Source organism: Stenella coeruleoalba (genome assembly GCF_951394435.1).
Source record: "Stenella coeruleoalba genome assembly, chromosome: 12".
In the NCBI taxonomy this organism is placed as follows: domain Eukaryota; kingdom Metazoa; phylum Chordata; class Mammalia; order Artiodactyla; family Delphinidae; genus Stenella; species Stenella coeruleoalba.
Window position 1 is genome coordinate 30,523,291 of NC_137158.1, and position 22,848 is coordinate 30,546,138.

The 22,848-nt window shown below is 40.0% G+C and overlaps 1 protein-coding gene across 14 annotated transcripts in view; it reads left to right on the plus strand.

Annotated features, from left to right (window-relative positions):
- Nucleotides 1–22,848, plus strand: part of KLHL32 (kelch like family member 32) — a 266,625-nt gene that overhangs the window by 182,031 nt on the left and 61,746 nt on the right. For 3 of the 14 annotated variants that reach the window (XR_013830872.1, XM_079939788.1, XM_079939785.1), the window contains exon 6: nt 2,042–2,257. The exons of 10 other annotated variants lie outside the window; for them this stretch is intronic. Coding sequence is in view for 3 of the 4 variants with exons in the window: in XM_079939788.1 (XP_079795914.1) it covers nt 2,042–2,257 (216 nt within the window). In the remaining variant the exon portion in view is untranslated. Of the gene's footprint in view, nt 1–2,041; nt 2,258–22,848 lie in introns of those variants that run through there. One more of the 14 variants, XM_079939787.1, reaches the window with a different exon arrangement.

Below are 22,848 nucleotides of genomic sequence, written 5' to 3' on the forward strand. Positions count from 1 at the left end.
CTGAAATCGTATCCAGGGTCCTGGAGCAGTTAAACTGGCTTCATAGATGTATTGACCAGAAATAACGTATTCATCCCGAGGAGATGGTCCTAAAGTTCGTTGTGGAAGCTCCATGTGCAAGGGTTACATCTTCTTTCCTCCCGTAGTAGAATTTACCAATAGGAAAAAGTAAGATTTGAAGAATAAGTTTAAACATTACTTGAAAAACCTGATGCTGGAGGCAAAATATGTAGTATTCCTTTGATAAAATCTGCTGGATGGGAAGCCCAGATATTTTAATTGAATGTCTATGAGTGGACCCTTAGAAATTGTAATGGATTTTAGTGGTCAACTGTGGTAAACTTCATTTTATAGATAAGTATTTATTCCTTTTCAATTGTGTTGGCCAGTAGAGCTATTAAGAGCCAAAATGCTATGGCTGATTCCTGAAATCATCTAGCTTGACTCCTGTTAGTAATGTAATTAAAGTGTCATCTCCCACCAAAAGAAATAGAATCTAAAGTAAAACAAAACAAAACAAACGAACAAAAGAATCAGGTAGCTGTGGTGATGTTGCAGCTGTTTCTCTGAGATCTGTTTTTACACTTTCTTCATTATACATTATTTAGAACAGCATTGTACAATAGAAACTTAATAGAAGCCACATACGTTAATTTTAAATTTTCTAGTAGCTGCATTAAAAGTAAAAAGAAACAGGTGAAATTAATGATAATAATATATTTAATCCACTATATTCAGAATAATACCATTTCAACATACAATCAATGTAAAAATTATTAATGAGACATTTTGTATTCTATTTTTCTTACTCCTTGCTTTCAGTATATATTTAACACAGTACATCTCAAATCACACTAGCCACATTTCAAATGCCCAGTAGCCACATGTGGTTACCATGTTGGACAGTGCCGATTTAGAACATATTCCTTTAAACCTTAAAATTTTATGGAAACAGATACATTAAAGTAGAAAATGAAGATTTTAGAAAGAGTTCTTAATACTGTTAGATTACTAGGAAAAGGGATAAGTATGTTGAAAATACTTAATAAATCAATGGAGTAAAATAGCTATCTGATGGTATTCTGCATTCCTTAAGTTACTAGAAAATATTGTAATAATAATTGCAAGTTGAAAATGAGGGAAAACTAGGACACAGCCCACTCTTAATCTACTTGAAATAGGTAAGTTTTCTATCAACAAACCTGCATGCCCACTATGGTTCTTGCAGAGTTACAAGGCAAAGGTTTCACAGGTGTCCTGGCTCTCTGGGGGCATTATTTTAGAGCTCTGGCTCTGAGTTTGAGAACTCGTAGAAACAGGTAGAATCCCCCCACAATGGAGCATTGCTATAGAAACTCTTTGAAAAGATTGTCATTGATTGCCTGAATTTTTGAGGACAACAAAAAGCAAAGAACAATTATAAATCGTCCATCTCAGGTGGATTCAATATAGAATTATTCAGGACAGGAATCTGTGAGATGTCTTCATTTCCTGAGACTTTACATGTAAAAATCTTTGTTTCAGCTCATAAGTCAGGATAGGTTGTTTTTAGCTCAAATTTGTACTTAATTTGAAGTTTTAGAAAGAGTAGGGCTATAGGTTTTGTCATCTAGTCATGGCTCCCACTCTACCTGCCCTCATATTATCTTTAGTAGAAAACACTTACCACCTGAAAGCTGTAAAATACGGTAGACAAATTGTTTTCTTTGGTAAAATGTTTCTAAAAAGTTGCAAAGTAACATTTTAGCCAGTAAAACCAGAAACCCCTTTCAGTCCCTTTTCTAAGATGTCTTTAAGTATATTGGTTTTAAGAGGGGCAAAGTAAGGAAAAACGTTAAATTCTAGAACAACAGTTCCCTGCTCAGAGCCGTATAATTGCGGATGTTGTTGCTGTTTACATTATCAGTGGAGCGCAGTTCCCTTTCTCCCACTCCTGTCATGCAGACTTGAGGGAGTCAGTCTGAATTTCTTGCTTGCTCTTTCTTGGATTGATTTCTAAGAGATCTTTTCTCCGTTTTTTTTTTTTTTTTTTTGGCACCAGGAATTAAATAGCTTTAATTACTTGGATCTGTACAGACTTGCTGACCTCTTTAACCTCACTTTGTTGGAGAAGGCAGTGATCGATTTCTTAGTGAAACATCTCTCTGAGCTCCTGAAGAGTCGCCCAGAAGACATTCTAACGCTCCCTTATTGTCTGCTTCAGGAGGTCCTGAAGAGCGACCGCCTGACCTCCTTGAGTGAACAGCAGATATGGCAGGTAAGGGCACTCTGCATGGGTCCTCTTTGGGCGTGAAGTCATGATTAAAAGGAATGATTAAATGTTAAAGGGTTGAGGAACGACGACAACTATTTTGTCTGGTTTGGTCCACATTGGAATCGAAGTCTTAGAAGTCAGTGTTCCGTGATGGGCAAGTAACTGGAGAACACCAGCCCTTGAGGCTGGAGGCCTCAGCCCACTCAGCTTAACTCAGGGAATCGCAGGTGAGATTCCTCACACCCTCACCGTGGTTTCCCAGGACCAAAGGTGGTTACATCAGAAAGAGTCAAGGGTTTTTATTCCCCTGCGAAACAGAGTTACTTAAACTGAATATGAGAAGGATGGATTGTTAAAGTGGTATTTATGCCTATTTAAGACCAATGGAATCAGAATAAATTCTGGGCTTTCCTGGAAACAATTCAGAAACATTTCTTTGTTGCAGCAGAGAGCAGCTGGGACCTTAAATGAGAGGAAGCTCTCCTTCCTTGACGGTGGAAAAATCTCCCTCCTTAGTTCATTCTGCATTCATTGCTATTTTCCGAAGCCCTGCTTTTTCACCTGACGTAGCATTCTTTTCAGATACCCTTTGCCTAGGGGACAGGAGGATGTTTTGTGTTTTCAATTTGATTATTCAATTGAAATCCATTTCTGCTCATCCCCAGTGACTATCCTTGAACAATCCACACGGTGTCTTTGGGAAACAGTCAGAGCCCATCTTCCACTGCTTCTTATACTGTCTGTCTTACTCTGAAGCAGTGGCTAAGCCATCCTGTTACTTCTAGGGTGCCATACTTTCAAGATTTCATGATCATTTGAAAAATATTTATATACAGAATACAAGGGAAAATATGAAGTCTTCTATTAGCTGATAAGGCAATAAATACCTTGTGTCTTATCAAATGACATTCAGAGAATACTTTAATTCTGGACAAAATGGAGTCATAGGTAGCTGTTAATTATCAGCATCTGATTCTACTGATTGCTAATTTTCCCAGTGCCTTTCTCCCTTATTTCTTTCTTTCTTTTTTTTTTTTGCGGTATGCGGGCCTCTCACTGTTGTGGCCTCTCCTGTTGTGGAGCACAGGCTCCAGATGTGCAGGCTCAGCAGCCATGGCTCACAGCCATGGCTCACGGGCCCAGCCGCTCCGGCATGTGGGCCGGCCGGGCCATGAACCCGTGTCCCTTGCATCGGCAGGCAGACACTCAACCACTGCGCCACCAGGGAAACCCTCCCTTAGTTCTTTCTTTATCTTACTTTAATCAGCAACTTCCCTCTTCACTGTTGCTTCCACCAGTGAGGATAATAAGGCCTGCAGTGTACTGAGGGCCTTTCAGGACCCAGGCTCTTTGCAGACTTATTAACTGATCATCACAACAGGCCTGAAGGATGGTTGTTATCATTCCATCCTGCAGACAAGCAAAAACGAGGCTTCAGTGTCTTGCCTCAGGGTTACAGAGCAGAGCCAGCCTTCACATCCAGATTTGTTGACACCTGCCCTCATCTCTCCAGTATTCCACGCTGTCTTGAGAAGAAAATATCAGTGAAAAAATACAAGCCATAAATTATTTTCTGCTTCTTAGGTATTTCTCATAATGGTTGTTCAGGCAGAGGTCAAATGTGTTGGTGAGGGTGAGTTTTTGGTATGAATTTTAACTATCTATGGAAAACACAAATCATCAGAATTACTCTGGTCAGCTCAAAGTGAGGAACTGCCAAATTTTTCTTTCCTTCCCAAAGGGAAAAGCACAGACTTAGAATGAATTCTGTATTTAATTAACCTGATTGAGATGTGAGCCAACCATCCTTGTGGCTTCTCTTCTTGTGGCACAGTTGAAGGCACTGCCCGATATCGACATGGTAATGTACAGATGTGTGAGTGGCCCAAAAATTCCATACTATTCACATAAGAGTTATCATAGGGCTTCCCTGGTGGTGCAGTGGTTGAGAGTCCGCCTGCCGATGCAGGGGACACGGGTTTGTGCCCCGGTCCGGGAAGATCCCACATGCCGCGGAGCGGCTGGGCCCGTGAGCCATGGCCGCTGAGCCTGCGCGTCCGGAGCCTGTGCTCCGCAACGGCAGAGGCCACAGCAGTGAGAGGCCCGCGTACCGCAAAAAAAAAAAAAAAAAAAAAGTTATAATTGCCTCTCTAAATATGTTACTAATTTTATAATGTAGAATTTCAAAAGATGCTTTCTGCTGCAGGCAATGTTTTTTTATACCTGGTCCTCAAGAAAGGATTAAAAAAGACTCACATAAATATTATCAATTTAGTCATTCAGCAGGCAATAAGAAACTGTTTTTGCTTTATCTTAGTAAATAAGTAATTCCCTCACACTCAACCCAATAGATAAAAATCAAATCAGTCCAGTTATATTGCTTCAAGTATAGTTAAGTTCATCATTTTTGCTGAGGTTATACTAGTAATGCAATATACCATGGAAGAATCTAATATGCAGCCCAGGGTGCAGATTGGGTATGCCAGAGGATTAGTGTCAGGGTGCTTTATAGAAGTGAAACTTGATGGACAGGCTGGAGACAGATCTACAGAATCTCATTAAATTGCTGAATTGTTCATTACGGAACGTTCTCACTGTAATAAAGTGCTCATTGACTTTGACAAATCCCTATCCCATGTCTTAAAGAAGAACAGTGAAACAAGGGGTGTTGGGGAGAAAAATGGAAATTGGCACAAAGTAGGACAAGTAATAGAAAAGCGGATGGAGGGGTAGTGCTGTTTGATTATGTGCAACTGGTAACTTATGTGAGAATGCAGCAAACATACACACACACATCTACTCATGTGGCTCCTCCACTATCTAATCTACTGATAATGTAATCTGAGATATTCCCTTTATTTGGCAAAAGGCCCAATATTTTACTATTCACCAGACTTCATGCAGTTTGGCTCTAAAGATGTGTCATAAGAACCATCAAGTTATCTTCAGGGAACAAACTTTTTTTTTTTTTTTTACTTTTTCCTGCTGTCCCTTATCCAGTCCCTTTCCTGCTAAAATGTGCTGCAGTCCATGATAACCATTCTGTGGATTTGGAAACCTATGAAATCCCCCAAGATTGTGCTTTTTGTCTCCTCTTTTTTTCCATCCGACCTTTTAAAACTTTATCTTGTGTCCTCTCTCACAGAAGCCTTCTTCATCCCCCCTAGACATTTTTTTTCTCCCTTCCATAGCCTGAAACTACTTGGTCTAATTCGTTAACTTCACTTTATATTCACAGGTAATGTAGATACTGCCCCACATACACACTTTTTTTTTAACATCTTTATTGGAGTATAATTGCTTTACAGTGTTGTTTCTGCTGTATAAGAAAGTGAATCAGCTGTACGTATACATATTCTCTCACTTCGTCCCAGCTTACCCTTCCCCCTCCCTGTGTCCTCAAGTCCGTTCTCTGCGTCTGCGTCTTTATTTCTGTCCTGCCTCTAGATTCTTCAGAACCATTTTTTTTTTTTTTTAGATTCCATATATATGTGTTAGCATACGGTATTTGTTTTTCTCTTTCTGACTTACTTCACTCTGTATGACAGACTCTAGGTCCATCTACCTCACTACAAATAACTCAGTTTCATTTCTTTTTATGGCTGAAGTAATATTCCATTGTATATATGTGCCACATCTTCTTTATCCATTCATCTGTAGATAGACACTTAGGTTGCTTCCATGTCCTGGCTATTGTAAATAGTGCTGCAGTGAACATTGTGGTACATGTCTCTTTTTGAATTATGGTTTTCTCAGGGTATATGCCCAGTAGTGGGATTGCTGCATCATATGGTAGTTCTACTTTTAGCTTTTTAAGGAACCTCCATACTGTTCTCCATAGCATATACACACTTTGGATATATAAGGACAGAGAAGTCCCCTCAAAAAATCCTTTTTTAAAAAAGTTCAGTTCGATTCAGCTCAACAGTTTGGTCTTAGGGTTCAAGGCCAGCAATTTCTCAGGTTGCAGATGAAAGACACTAAATTGGTTATTGGGCTCAAGGAAAGAGGAGACTAAAAAATGAGCAAATCAGCCGAGGAAGAAACATGGGGCATGAGGTCACTGGCATCCGTGACCTGGCAAATCTCCACTGTTGTATTTTGCTTTTGGGTTTTAGCTTTGACTTGGGATTTGGTTTCAACAGGGCCCTGTTAAATTTCTCTTGTTAGATTCAACGTATATTTTCAGACTACTGAGCCAGGGGGTACTGCTCTAAAACTTAGAGTGAAATCATGAAACAGTTCCATACCACTCCCACATATTAGGTCTGTTTTCATTTCATAGGAAGTGCTGGCTAATCTGTTTTTTCTCAGGAAAGTACATTCTCCGCCTTTTATATCTCAGGTTCTCCTTTCCGAGAATGAGGAGGAGATTACTTTCCATGAGAGTACAGTTTGTAGAAAAACCTGAATATAATGTAAATTCTTATATTTGCTAGCATAGGAAGAAAGTGTGGCTGTCCATCCATCAGTATTTATTGAGCACCTACTAAATGCCCCAAACCATGGAATGTAAGGCAGGGTACAGGTGAGCTAACTCCATTTCCCTCTCCAGGTCTAACCCCAATTGGGAGGGATCCTTCTGAATTTAAACCGTTGTCTAGCTCTCTGGATTATTATTTCATCTCTGAAGAGGCAGAAACAAGAAGGACATTTAAAAATGGATAGTTTGTGGAAGTACAAATGGGTATTATGCTGGGCACAGTGTTAGAAGCTAGATCCTGGGGTAAAAAGCTTTATAAAAGTGTTCAATTATTAGGTTAAAGAGATTTATCTTAACTTTATTTCTGAATGTGGAGTTTTATTTACCTTTAATTATTAATCTATTAACTGCTTCCTACTTTTAGTGAAGAGGACTTATCTTACTTTAAAAAAAATTAATTAAAAATTTATTAATTTTTGGCTGCATTGGGTCTTTGTTGCTGTGCGTGGGCTTTCTCTAGTTGCGGTGAGCGGGGGCTACTCTTCGTTGCTGTGCGTGGGCTTCTCATTGTGGTGGCTTCTCTTGTTGCGGAGCAAGGGCTCTAGGCGTGCAGGCTTCAGTAGTTGTGGCTCACAGGCTCTAGAGCGCAGGCTCAGTAATTGTGGCTCATGGGCTCTAGAGCGCAGGCTCAGTAGTTACGGCGCATGGGCTTAGCTGCTCTGTGGCATGTGGGATCTTCTGAGACCAGGGGTTGAACCCGTGTCCCCTGCATTGGCAGGCAGATTCTTAACCACTGCGTCACCAGGGAAGTCCTTATCTTTCTATTTTATAAGGATAGTACATATGTCAGTGATTTTCTTCCTTTATTAACCTTGGGTTGAGGGCTCCTCCTTATATTTTGAGTCTAACTTTGCCTGGACTTCAGTGGATAACAGAACCAAACAATTCAGTGGTCACATCACTGATGTCAGACAAGATCAGACCTTAGCATCTGTTAATAACACATTCACTTTATATCTCTAGAGACGTAAGTCACACACTGTTTAGAGTAGTCAACAACCTCAGATGCGGTGATTTTTTTTTTTGACAAGCCCCTCCTGGGCTTTTATCTACTCCACAAACTACCCACCTTAGAGTTTGATTTAATCATTTTCCTCAAAAGGAGTCCCAGAAAGTGAACCCAAACAAAAAGCTACTATCCCTTTATAGTTGGAAAATAGAGGACACTAGTGACGTACTCAGCTTTCGTCTTTTATCTCTTAGATGATAAACTGTCCCAAATGCACATCTGGCCAGGGAGAAGCAAGGACTTCAAACAGTACTGTGTGTCCAACAATACTATCATAATACTTCACATTTGAATATCACATCACAGTTTCCAGAGTGCTTCTTCATCTCGCATTGCTTTGCGCTCCTTTGCTTTGTGTCACAAATGGGAAACTGAAGTAACAAAGCTAGAAATCAAATTCACGTCTTTTAATTCTTGGGTTTTTCCCACTTTGGTCCACAGCTTCTAAGTTCATAATAGACGTGCAAAAATACTTGGGTGTGGTGGACGGAGAGGTGCATCAAATTAATCCCATGACTTTAAGAGAAATGAGGAAAGGTTTGGCCATTCCTGTTCTCTGGTGTAGTGCCTGCAGATTGAAGGGGTAATGGCCAGCTCTGCCTGCCTTCATGCCTGTGTCATGTTGCTAACTCTGACTCTTTGCTCCATGTGCTAAATTCAATCTTTCATTCATTTTAAAGAGTCATCGAGTGTCTACTCCAGCCAGTCGCGTGCTCTCAAGCACCACTGCTACTGCTGCGTGATGGGTTCTGGGCAGTCGGTTGCAGAAAGGTCCCATGTGGCCCTGCTATCATGGATCTTACAGAGTCTGATGTGGAACTTTCCACTTGCTGTTCTTTCCCCCTGCGCCCGATTCCTTCCCAGTGGAGACTGACCTGTGCCAAATAGAGTAGTGATTTCTGTGCTAATTTTGGCCGTGTTGAAATGATATGGGTGGATTGGAAAATGAAATCCTTTTGTTTGGACATTTCAACACCCCCCAGTGTCCCTTTGCCTTTTCTTCAGTGCTCTTTTCATTGGTAATTCTTGTTCATTGTATGTACCCTCTAAACAGCTTTGCAAACCTTTGTCAATCCCTGTAGTACAGTCCAAGCCTCAAAGAAATCAAACTGCGGGTGACCATTTAATCAAAAAATTCTGCTAAGTGGTGTCCTCATTCTTAATGCTAGGACCTTGGTAACTAGAAATGGCATAAAATACTGTGACCTGAGAACTCTCATTCCCTCATCCCCCTGCCCAAATTGCAATTTTTCATCATATCTGCACCCTTCCTCAGTTTAATTTCATATATGTATGTCTCATTATTATTATTATTATTTTTTTTTGGAGAGGCACTTTCTGGGCTTCTTCATGATATCTCGTTTTATTTTTTTACTTACCATTCCTTAAAGTAATTAAATGTGTACCACTTCTCATTTTCTTCCTGAAACTTCTGGCAGTCCCTCCCAGGTAGCTACAGTCTTTTCTACAAATGTGATGAGGACATCTCCATTTCCTTTTTACTAAGGAATGTTAGTGAAGAGAATAAATAGTGGTTTGTTCAGATACCAAATAGTGCTGTGCCTGGAGGATGTTTGATCCTTGGAGCGCCCCCAGCTGGACACTGAGTGTGTCTGCTATTTCAGGGCTTGGTGCTCGGAGCTGCCAGAGTGTATATTTAGGCATTCGTCCTGATCTACATGCAGCTGATTCCTCTGGGAGGACTCATCCCTGAGGAGCTTGACTAGTGGCCTTGCTGTTGTTTGTCTGGAGCATGTGCCTTTGCGAGACACATGACACATTTATTTCAGAGGGACTTTGCTCCAGCTGATCCTGTGTTGACAAGTAGCTGTGAGGGGCAGTGATTATCAGAAAGTACGGAGACCTGACTTGTATTTATGTGCTGCTGTTCCCATGAGTTAATAGTTCTTTTTCCTTCCTTTTTTTTTTTTTCTTAAATGAGCAAAACAGAACAACAAGGTGATTTATGAGATATAACATGTTTATGTTCTCTGCTTCTAATTTTCATTGTGATTCATGTTGTTTCCAGACTGATATTTTTGTTGTTGCTACTGTGAGAAGGAAAAAGATGACTGGAAAATATTACTTATGCATTGGTAGCCAGCAGTAATATTGCTGCTACCTGGGTTATCAGGGATTTAAAAATAAAACCCAACTATATGCTAAACATAAGGTAGAAACCTTGAGGCTAGGCATAGAAGTTCATCAATAATAATAGCAGCAATGATAATTTTTACAGTCCTTAGAGAGCTTTATACTTTTTAAGCATTTTTGCACACATAGTCTCATTCAAGTCTCTCATCAGCCTCGTTAAGGTTGATAAGGCAAGTATTACCCAGATTTTAACAAGTGAGGAAATGGAAACTCACAGAGGATAAATGGTTGACTCCCTTCACAGTACGGTTTCAATGTGGGTCTCACTGTATTCTCTTCAAATACTCCAAGTCTCTAAGAAAACAGAAACTCAAAGTACCTGATACATCTTCTCAAAAGTCAAAGTGGTCATATTACTCTATAATGAGTGAACCAGCAGTATATGTTTCCTAATAAATTACCAATTTTCACTTTCACCTGTTGTGCAGCTCTGGGAAGTTGCAAAAATGACTCTAATAAAAGTCATACAAGAAAGTGTTGCTGAGGGTCTTTCTTTATCAGAGCCTGGAAAATTGAGGCCCTAGATGGTTTGTTGAGAAGGAGTGAATGGCGAATTCTGGCAGAGGTAGGGAACCACTTTTCATTCCTTCAGGGTATAAAGTGATAAAGTATAAAGCAGGAAGAGAAAACCCATGAGGGAGGATCACTTAAAAATCCGATCAGGAGGGCTTCCCTGGTGGCGCAGTGGTTGAGAGTCTGCCTGCTGATACAGGGGACACGGGTTCGTGCCCCGGTCCGGGAAGATCCCACATGCCGCGGAGCGGCTGGGCCCGTGAGCCATGGCCGCTCAGCCTACGCGTCTGGAGCCATTGCTCCGCAATGGGAGACGCCACAACCGTGAGAGGCCTGCGTACCGCAAAAAAAAAAAAAAAAAAAAAAATCTGATCAAGAGATTTAAATCAGTGTGAAGAAGAACCTAGAGCGTGGTTATTTCTGCTGCAGCCCTACAGACTGCGTGGTGGGAAGTCTGCAGACTGTTGTTAGAGTGTGGATGGAACAAATGGAAATGATTCATCATGATATCTTCATTTTATTCCTGAATATTGAAATTGAGAAATTTATGCAGCAGAAATTGACAGCTGGGCGATGGCCTAGATATGGGGTTTAAGAGAAAGGGAGAAAAATATCAATTCATTAGTATTGATAAATGTTAGTCTCTTTCCAATAGAAATGAGCCTGTGCCCCATGTCCTGCATCGCCAAACTATTTCTATAGGAGTCCTTATCAAGCCAGTTGAGTGCTTGCTGGCCGCAGTGTTCATGCCAGTTGGCCACGTCAGACCATGGAGATCACCTGTTCTGGGCATTCTAGAGGAGAGGATCTAAACTTAGCCGTGGAACGACCTGGAGGCTCTAGACTTGTGTATATTCCAAAGAGAAGTCTGGGGAAGCCTTGGCATTTATTGTTGAATACTGACATCCTTACACCCTGCTTCTCCCACTCCTGCCTCCAGGACTTCTGCTACAAGTGAAAACAAGGAAGAACATCTCTCAACTCAACACACCTGGAGGGGAAAGGTGGCTATTCTAAGAGAGTAATCGTGGGCAGCCTTCAGAGATAAAGATAATTCTTAGACTTCTTTTGTGTCCACAGTACAGAGTAATGCATTCTCTGTGGTGAGGTTCTCCTTAATCTGACTGCCTCTTTGTTACTTGAGGTGCCACACTGGAGGAATGAAAACAGATTTCAATATTCTGGTAGACAAGACATAACCAGGAAGAAAAATTCTCTTAGGAAAAAAAAATATTTGATGGGTTCTAAAGATAAATAGCACAGGTTTTTGCATTGTTCCCCTTTGTCTATAGGAAGTATTTTTTTTTAAAAATTTCTTTTATGATTAATTTATTTTATTATTTATCTCTTTATTTTTGGATACATTGGGTCTTCGTTGCTGTGCTTGGGCTTTCTCTAGTTGCGGTGCTCAGGCTTCTCACTGTGGTGGCTTCTCTTGTTGCGGAGCATGGGCTCTAGGAGCGTGGGTTTCAGTAGTTGTGGCATGCGGGCTCAGTAGTTGTGACTCACGGGCTCTAGAGCACAGTCTCAGTAGTTGTGGCACACGGGCTTAGTTGCTCTGCGGCATGTGGGATCTTCCTGGACGAGGGCTCGAAACTGTGTCCCCTGCATTGGCAGGTGAACCACTGGACCACCAGGGAGGTCCCGACAGGAAGTATTGCAAGTCAGTTCCAGTAAGTGGCACAGATATTACTTATGCGTCAAGAACAGAAGCTAAAAAGAGCTGGGCCAGCTGGTGGCTGAATGCACTTATCTTCTTTGTGTGTGTTCTTGTTGATGAGAAATGCCCACATGCCACCTCCTCTGGCCACACAAGGAAATCAGGTAATTGAAGTAGTGATGGATGGTGCACTGACGTTTAAATGTTTTAGGAGAACCTGTCTTATTAACACTTTAAAACAAGTGAGCATAATATCATTAATTTGATTAATTCATTTGCTCTTAATATAGCTTTTAATTTGTAATTCTAGGTGAATTACAATGTAATTTGGCATTAATTATACTAAATTGACTATAGGTCAGCCAATCACAATGGAAAATTACTCACAGCTGAAAGTAAAACTAGACTTCTCCATCCAGAAAGGATGACGCTTGGTTAAGAGACAGATAGACTTTAGGCGTCCCTCTGTTTGGCTGTGAGAATGACATTGAACCTGCCGAGGGCTGTAAGTGATTTCTTATTCTGCCCAGTGCTGGGACTGTATACTCTGGAGTGAAGCCCAATAGAAAGAGTAAATAAGAGTAAATAAAGGGGTTGATTTGTCAGGTTGCCAGGTCCCCTGAAGAATCTTTCTGCTCTTTTCATCTCTTGTACAATTTAGGCCATGTAGAGGGGCTGTGTAGTGCTTTCGAATGATGAATTCCACACCTCTTGGATTCGAGAGGTTAGAACAGGTACTGACCCAGGTCGGCCTGCTTTTCATCCTCCTGTTCTGTGAACAGGAGATCTTTTAAATCCCATGTGCTGTCAGTATCCCAGAGCCACTCCTATTTGACCAATATACAAACTACCTTCCGGGCAGAAGGAAGTTGTGCCTTAAAAGCCAGTGCCACTCTGGGAGAAGAACGAAGCCCTCAGGAGATGACAGAGCCCGGTCATCAATAAAGCTTGCTGGGGGCGCCTATGTGCACATGAGAAGTAAGGTGACTACTGAAGGATGGAGTGCTTAAGGAATTGGTGGGAGAACAAGGATGGATTTGGAAAATGCTTGTGTTTTAACCATGTGCCAGATATCTTCCTTTGAGAATTGTCTCCTATAAAAACAGTCAAAATGAAAACTTTGAAATGCTACAGAAAGTCATATGACAGATTTAGTAATATCCTGCTTGAGGTATATTTACATGTAAGTGGAACTATGGGAATTTTGTGCATTCTCAATACTTTTGCTGTGAGCAATTAACCCATAAAATGAGGTCTAGCTATGAGGGGACAAATTTTGCTAAATATTGCATGGAAAATTCCAGGCTGTGTTTTTTGTTTGTTTGTTTGTTTTTTGTGGTACGCGGGCCTCTCACTGTTGTGGACTCTCCCGTTGCGGAGCACAGGCTCCGGACATACAGGCTCAGCGGCCATGGGTCACGGGCCTAGCCGCTCCACGGCATGTGGGATCTTCCTGGACCGGGGCACGAACCCGTGTCCCCTGCATCGGCAGGTGGACTCTCAACCACTGCACCACCAGGGAAGCCCCCGGCTGTTTTTAATAATTCTTTTTACTTTGTTAATTATGTACCCTTATCGTATCGTTCCAACTCACATTCTAACAAATAAAATGGCCTAAGTTTTATGTAAAAATTTTGAGTAGAGAGGTTAAAAACTACCCTTTCCCCTGTCTCTTACACATATACAGGTGGGGTTCACACCATACACACGCTTGCAGGTAGACATACACACACACGCACACCACAGGTTGCATGCATATTAATTTTTGCAGCTAAAAACTTTCCTTCGTTTTGCAATACTGACCTGAATCATAATTACTCTCATTATTGGCTGGTTGATCCTAAGATTAAGGAAGAAAATAGAAGTTAGAACTTATTTTTGCTACTCCAAGTGTATATTTCATTCATTATAAGTTTTTAAAGATATTAATGTCTATAGTCTGGATTGTTACTATATGAATGCAGCTGTATATTGTCTCAATTTTCTCCAAATCCCTTTTATGCCAAATTTAGCCTGGCCTATCACAGAAAGTTTTATTCCTTTTCCCCAAATATTCTTCTTGATATCAGCATAGGGTTGGTGGGTTCCAGTCTTTCCTACCCCTGTGGTTCCCAGTATAACTTCATGTTCTTAACTCAAAACCACCCTTACTTGATCCATACCCTCTGATGGATGAGCTCTTTGAGGTCTTATTAATGTGGTGTTCTTCAAGAACTGTAAGGATTTGGGGCAGAGGAACTAGTACTGAAGTAAGCAGAGCAGAGGGGTTGAGAGAAACATTTACAGGGTATTTCTGCCCTCGGTTTTATCTTCTCATCATTTAGAATGCCAGCAGAATGAATGGGTCTGTTAATCAAACAGCACTGAGAGGTTAGGTCATTGGAAGCCTTTTCAGTCATTTTGTGCTTTTCAAGAGTGAATTTGTTAGAATTATGCTGAATACCCACTTAAAGCCTCAGCTGATAACTCTACCTGTGTTTTATAACTCTGCACTGTCAGAACTCATAATAAGTCAAACATTCTTTCAGTGGTACTCATAAGGGAGGGAAAAAAAAAGCCCCACAAATTTAAGAGTAATTTCAGATTGTAAATGAAAAGGAGAGGCACGACTGTGCATTTGCACCAATCATGCCTTCCTTTCATCTGCTCTGATTAGGCCTGGTGCGGTTCATCAGACCCCTCCATCACCGAGCTGTCACTCCAGCCGTCTGTTGATTGAAAACAATCAAGGCTCTGATGGCACAATTATTCTGACCCTTTAACTAGAGGCTGCTGTGATAATGAAAGGTTGATTATGATAGTTTGTGCCTCTTTCAGTTTGCCAAGAAGGTTAATTTGGGCATCAGACGGATGTTTAATGGGCGCTTGCTGGCTACACTGAGGTAAATGAGAACGTGCAGTCTTGGATATTGCACAGATATAGTTTGGCTGTCAATCATTGTCATTTGGAGTTTGTGCCTCACACTCTGGAAATCACATTTTATTTTTTCCTTGGGATTTAATTTATTCTGTGCCCTGAGGAAGTTCTTTCACTCGGTGACCTTCACAGCAGCTTTCTCTGCCTTTTTTTTTTTCTTTTTTCAAATGGAGCTCAAAGGCACAACACATCTAGAAGAGCATTTTTCTTTCATTTTCACTTAAAAATGGAAACTTTAAAAATCCATCCTTATCACTGCCTTCCAATAGAGCAAATGTTTCCATCCCGGTTGTGCAGTGGGGAAGTATAAACGACAGGGATACTTTGTCCAGTTTGCTAATGCAGCAGCTCCCTCAGTTGTTCTGCCCTGTTTCTTACACCAACCAGCAAAGCTAGTAAATTCAGAATGGGCGCATATATGGAACTGAAGGCTCCATTCTCCTTATGTTTCTCTCAGCAGCATGTCTCAGAATAGTTTGATGAATTCTTGTTTCCAAGGGCAACATCTGACTCCTTTTCCCTTCTTGGGAAGCATGGGGGAGGGGTTGAGCCAGGGAGACAGATATTTGTCTGCAGGAGTACGAAGGTTATTAAAAGTTGCAAATTTCAATTTGTATAATCCCAGCGCCTAATCTTGTTGCCTTTTGAAGCGTAGGGTAAAAAAGATGCAGGCACCTAATAGTCTTTACAATGTGTAGCTCATTACAATCTTCTTTTATGCATACCTTTTAAAAAGAAAAATAAAGGAAACCTTTAGTTCTGTCTCCAAGCTGTGCATAGTGGTCTCCTAGATTAGGCACCTAAGAGCCAGAATCATTGTTCTGCTTTTTCATTTGTGTTGTCTTCAGGTTTTTTTCCCCCAGTGAACATTCAGCAGCATATTTCTATCTAGCCTTGGACGTTTTTTCTCACATGTCAATTGTAAAACAATTAAGTCTATAGATGTTAAAGTGACAGTATCATAATGATTATAATTTTATTTCAAGTGTTCTATTTTCACACTATTTCTTGCTTTAAAAAAAAAGCTATTCGTTTTTGAATGGTAAAGAGAGTCATTAAGCGATAATTCAGTCTCATGTGAAGAGGCTCAAAAAATGAATTGTCATTGAATCCAGTTACTGTTTTTTTGTTTTTTTCCTGCAGTACGCAGGCCTCTCACTGTTGTGGCCTCTCCCGTTGCGGAGCACAGGCTCCGGACGCGCAGACTCAGTGGCCATGGCTCACAGGCCCAGCCGCTCCGTGGCATGTGGGATCTTCCCGAACCGGGGCACGGACCCGTGTCCCCTGCATCGGCAGGCGGACTCTCAACCACTACGCCACCAGGGAAGCCCCCAGTTACTATTTTAATGCAGCCCTTATTTAAGCAACAGTGCTGTTTAAAATATTTTAAAAGATATGAGAGTAGGATTGTGCATATATATATATATATATATATATATATATATAGTCTCACCAGATTCTTCACTGCACTAGACCACAAATGGTTATTTTTGTTTAGCTTTCTGGATAGCATGCATAAAATCACTCTCAGGGGTGCTTAGTAAAATTACTGATTAGTTATGTCTTGTTTTTATTCCAGCAATGGGGAGTAAAAAGTTAAATGGGGAGAAATATATCAGTCAATCAAGAGAGAGTTTTTTGGTATTTAAAAAATAGTGTGACTTGTCACAGTGGTATCTATATTTTATTTTTAGATTCACTATGTTTACAAATTAATGAGACTTACGCAAAGAATTTCTTCTTGAAGTATAATTCATTCTTTCAAACTGTTTTTGGTCCAAGCCTGACTGGGTTTCTGCCTTCCCCCAACCTGTTGAACCCTTTACCTGTTGTGGAAAACTGATATCCCAAAACCAAGGACTTTCCCTATGTCCTCATAAGCTCTCCACCACATTCCCAGAACTGTGCTCTCACGCTGACTCCGTTCACTGAAACTGCATCCCCTCAGCAGTGATGTCCCACTTCAGAGGGTCCTCAGAGTGTCTCACACCTCATCTCCCGGCCTGGGCTGGCATTTCCTCTGCTCGCAGGGCTGACAGTCATTGGACCCAGTTTCTCTTTCCTCTTCAACCCTTTTGTCTCTGCCTTCAAGGTTCCAACACATTGTTCCTCCTAACCTTATGAAGATGTCTTGGATCTGTGATTTCTCATAATTCCCACACATTTCCTTCTGGGTGGCTGGCCCTGGGACTGAGATACACACCTCCTCACCAGGCAACCTTTGGAACGGCTACTACCTTCTAGTACTCCTTCCCTCACCCATTGCAGCCCCTTCCCCACTCACAGGTCTTCTGAGATTGTCAAGCCACTGGTTCTCCTGCACTGGGCCTGTCTGCCCACATACCCATTTTCTGTACACGGCTATTATAAATTGGCTCTGTAAGCCACTTCCCCCACTCAAAAATATGTCATCATTGTGCTAAAAAAAAATGTATCTTCTTTGACAGAAGTATCACTTGTATATTATACTCAAAGGTGCTTCAAGGTGTGAATAGAGGATTCAGCGTTACCCACTTACTTATACAGTGATAAAATGAAGTTGGAGAATGCAGTGTGAAGTATTCTTTTCAGGCATCAGTAGGCAGGGTGAAATTCACATAGTGAAGGAGGTCAGTGGTTGGCATGGCATTTATGTGTGTTCTTTGCAACTCACCGAGGGTGTAGGCCCTGGCACCGCAGCCCACCAGCTCCATCCCCTTGATAGTAGAGTCTGGCCTCTGACCGTGTTTACTCATGGGCATCAGGTACTGGGTTCCCCACTCCAATTACTGTACTCTGTAGCCCTAAATTAACGTTTAAACTGACCTTTGAGGATTCTTTTCTTTTTACTCGGAGGCTGCCAACATTAACCCTTAAATGCAGCATAGGTACTTCCTGAACATCTAAATTCATCACAGTACCACTTGTTTGAGGGATTTGACTATCTCTGTATCTGTGAGCTGGGGCAGCTGCTTGAGCCTGTGAGCTCCTTTTGGTCATTAAAGGTTTCATTTCAGGTGGGGAGTGTATGTGCCAGTGAACCTGTAATTGGTTCATTATTATTAAATCAGTTTATAAAGAAATATTCAAAGGCTTGATGCCCCCAGGATGCTCCAGGGCATGTTTACAAATTAAACAGCTTTTAAAAAAACTATAAAGTTTAAAAATGTACCAGCAATATTTAAAACACCCATGAGGGAAATGGCAACATAAAAAGATGGTTTTTGCTTGTGTCTGAAAATCTGCCTACAATAGACTGAACCTTCCAAAATTGTAGGATTTTTCTTCCCCTAATTTCATACTCCCTGGGTATATTTTACAGGGATATGTTAAGACACTTGAGGTTAAGAGTAAGGCTTGAGATGTATGGTGTTAATAGAGCTTGAAAGTGAATGGCAAGAAGACTGTATATATGTGTACCAATGAGGATCTTCTTTCTCACCAAGTAAGTTCCTGGCAGATATTGGGCACTCAATAAGAAATTGAGGGGTGGATGAATGAAAAAACTAAAAGAAAAGATTCGTGATTATATCATTTACCCCAGAGCAACAAAACAGGAAGAAAGTAATCAACTCAATCAATTGTTATTTTAGTTTTTTCAAGCCAGATAGCTTAGTTTATACATATTTTTCCTTGCCACTAAGTTAACTGAGTTGAGATTTGAGGGAACTGATGGACATGAATTCGAATATTTTTAATGGGACACTCAAGCCAAGTAAAGAAAGTGAATGTATACTGAGTGTTATACAGAGACAAGTAGGTTTATGTCTGTGTCTCTCTTTTCATTCATTCATGTTTCTCTGACTGGGGTTTAACAAGGCCACACACCTTTAATAACTGGGTTAGAATTACTGAATTCATTGGTGTGGAAATAGGCTTATCATAAGGGCTAGTTTTTAATCTGCAACAGATTATCTGCCATGCTTTTATTATCAGTTTATAGCATGTGAAGTGTTTAATACTGTGTAGCAAATTCCTTATCAACTACAGAGATCTCTCAAAATTTGTGTCAATATTGTGCAATATTGTGTTGTATAAGAATTGTCTGTGCTGGCTTTATCATGAATTCAGAAGGATAGTTGAGTTGAGGATTAGCTCCATCTCTTGGTGGTGCATTGCATCATATTAATTCTGTTTATTGTCTAAATGTCATAGTTTATTAAGCACTTTCACATGTTATCTCATTCAATCCTATGTTGACCCTATGATGTAAACAACATCATCTTTGTTTTACAGGTGATGAAACTGAGCCTCAGTATATTTGTGTTTTTCATAAATGCTCAAATGTGTTAAGTTTCAGAAACAGGTCTTTTGACATAAAGTCTTGTCTCCTTTTCATTGTGTCATATGCACATCTATGGGCATGTACCAATTAGCGGTAGAAAAAAGCATCAGGATTTCCCTGTCCTTTCAGTTGACTTCACCCTGATAATGCATCCTCAATGCATGCAGTAGCTGGAAAATAACGTGACATGGTGTGACCCAGCTAGGGTCACTTCTACTCCCTGTTGCCAATGGGATACAGCAGGGTTTTCTTCTATTGACCAAATTGGTTTTCTCTGATTTTCCAGTGTTGTTCTGACCATATAAGCTTAATATTTCACTGACCACATTACCTTTTATACCCAGAAAGTCGTCATAAATAAATATGCATCACTAATATCATACTTAGAACTCTCACCCGTCAGTCTAGCCTCAAATGATACTCTGATGCTATCAATGATTAGATGAATGAGTATTATCTTTTGGTTCAGAGACCACTGAAGGCAAGTATAGGAAGCTATTTCTAATTGTTCCTGTATTTTGCTCAAGTGTGAGGAGACCAGGAATAGGTTCCATTTTCCCTGCAGCATCTTTGGCATAGGTGACGTTAATTGTTTTTCTTGTCCTGTCGGACATTCTTCCTATATAAAAAGCTTTGTATATTCCAGATATGGGGGTGGTGTATTTAAAGAGTGTCTTGAGGTAAAATGTCATGTGAATAGTTTACTAAATATTTTCATTTCTAAATAAAACCACATTCTGGGATTTTAAATAAATAGTACCTTGAAGCAATCACTTACAAACTTGAAATGTGTGTTCTTTGGCTGAGATTATTTTATTTTTATGTGAGCCTGTGTACACATGCACTTTCACATGCCACACACGTGTGTGTGTATTTCTGTTGAGTTCAGAATTACAGACAAAAAAACCATCACTTTGTTTTTCTGAAAAGAGATTTATAAAAACTATTTGTGCTATAGAAATCTGTGACTTGGATACTAGACACAGTGATTAATTTTTTTTTTAATTTATTTATTTATTTTTGGCTGTGTTGGGTCTTCGTTTCTGTGCGAGGGCTTTCTCTAGTTGTGGCGAGCGGGGGCCACTCTCCATCGCGGTGCGCGGGCCTCTCACTATCGTGGCCTCTCGTTGCGGAGCACAGGCTCTAGACGTGCAGGCTCAGTAGCTGTGGCTCACGGGCCCAGTTGCTCCGCGACATGTGGGATCTTCCCAGATCAGGGCTCGAACCCGTGTCCCCTGCACTGGCAGAAAGATTCTCAACCACTGCACCACTAGGGAAGCCCCACAGTGATTAATTTTTATTGTCTCTCCCACATGTAGGAATGTTGGAGGATTCTACTTTATGGTTTTTTATTTTAAGTTTTCAAACTTTTAATTTAAAAATTTTATTATTATTATTTTTAGGTATAGTTGATTTACAATGTTGTGTTGGTTTCAGGCGTACAGCAAAGTGATTCAGTTATACATACATACATATATATATATTCTTTTTCAGATTCTTTTCCCTTACACGTTATTACAAAATATTGAGTATAGTTCCCTATGCTATACAGTAGGTCCTTGTTGGTTATCTATTTTATATATAGTAGTGTGTATATGAGGATTCTACTTTAAAATATTTCTTTTTGGTGGATCTGTAAGTGACATACATACTAGAGATAAAAGAGACTCTCTCATCAACTCACTTGTTTTACAGATGAGAAGCCAAATGACTGGTCCAGTGTCGGCTGCATACTCTTGCTGTTCTTTGTATTGACTTTTCAAAGATCAGCTCAAATTGGGGGCCAATTCTCGAGGTGGAAAAGGCATCACAGTATACTAACCTCATCTCTTTTCCTATCTTTGTTTTCTCTTCATCTTGACACACAATTTACCTTTTAAAAAATCGCCTTGTGTTATAAGACTGAACCAACTCAGGTCACTTGTATTTGTCCTCACAAATACCTGGAACTTAAATGTGGCATGCCTCAGAACAGGTTCCCTTGTGATTCCTCCATGTCTATGTGTTTATCGCTGTCTACGGGAAAGAGACATCCTTGGTTGCAAGGGCTCCTGCTTTTGATGCTTGGCAGTATGTACTTTTTTGAAAAAAAAAAATGTATTAAAGATGGTTATCAGCACTTTTTTGTTCTTTCAATTTTCTATTTAAAAATAATTTCAAACTTATAGAAAAGTTGCAAGAATAAGAATAGTAAAGAACACCCATATGATTTGCTCATTTCTTAAGTAAATTACTTCGTTTGCTTGATCATACGTTCTGTCTCTGTCTCACTATCTAGATATCTATCTATAAATATCTGTAGATATATGTAATAGCAGAATAGATATCTAAACAGAGAGAGAGAGAGAGAGCGCACGCACACATGTGTGCTTTTTTTTTCCTGAGCCATTTGAGGGTAAGTTGTATACATCATGTTTTTTTTTTTAAACCCTTGAAAAAACCCCCCTCATAACTGTTCTTTTCCACGGAAATCTTTAGTAAAAGGTAAAAGATTTATACAATCTGAAGAGAAACCAGAGTATTATCAAAGCACAAATTTTTTGCTAAAGGTGAAAATAAGAGCATTTGTCAGTCTTCCAGCTTCATAAAATTTTAAATGAACAATGAAAGAATATGTGTTATTATCATATCTACTAAGCTGAATATTCTTTTTAAAATCTGTCAGTTTTTTTTTTCTGACAGTATATGAACCTGGGACCACATCAGATTTGATTCTATTGAAATATATTTCTTAGAGGAAAAAATAGCCTTTGTGTCTTTTATAAGTTTGTAGTCAGCTATAATGGTTAATGTACAACCTCCCTTGAAAAATCTGTTTTACAAGCAAAGTGTTGACACAGTTTTAATTACAGCACTCAAGTGAGCACTGTTATAATTTTTAATATTCCTCCATTGTACCATTTTCACTGTTCTGGTAGAGCAACATACCCTGATCTTATGTTCCTAGTTTCTGGTGTCTTTAGATAGGAATGTTGCCCTTTTGAACAGAAATCTTTCATTTGGTCTCAAAGAAGAGAACAGGGCTATAAAATTTTGTGCACTTATTTATTAATATGAACTTTCCTCTCTATGTCAGTCATTATTCTGGTTTAATATGTCACTATTTAGAGCTTTAACATGACTCATGTTAAAGAAATGAGATTCTATGTATCAGTAGTTTAACATGGCAAGTCTCAACACCTGTTCACATACAGGAGGGAAACTTTCCACATTTATCATCTAAAGAAACTTTATAATATTAAAAGGGTATCTTGCTAAAGTTTTATGTTTACGTTTATTTGAATTTAAGGCATTATAAAATAATATACGAGATAATGTACTTGAATGCAATATATAATAGTCAGTGCAACTTCCCTTTGAGGACATGGATTAGAAGATGGTGAGCATCCTTGATCCTCTGTTTGGAAAGGAAAAATTCTGTCTGTGCATTGTATTCATTCTATTAACGCTTTCGCTCATGGCTCCCCACTCTTTGTTGCTCAAGTGCTCTTTAACATCCCAGGCTCTTTGGTGGAGCTTCAGGAATGCCAGGTGGTTGCATATTTGTTCCTGTGCCCTTCCTTTGTTCCTTTCTGAATTTGCAGAACTGTGGAA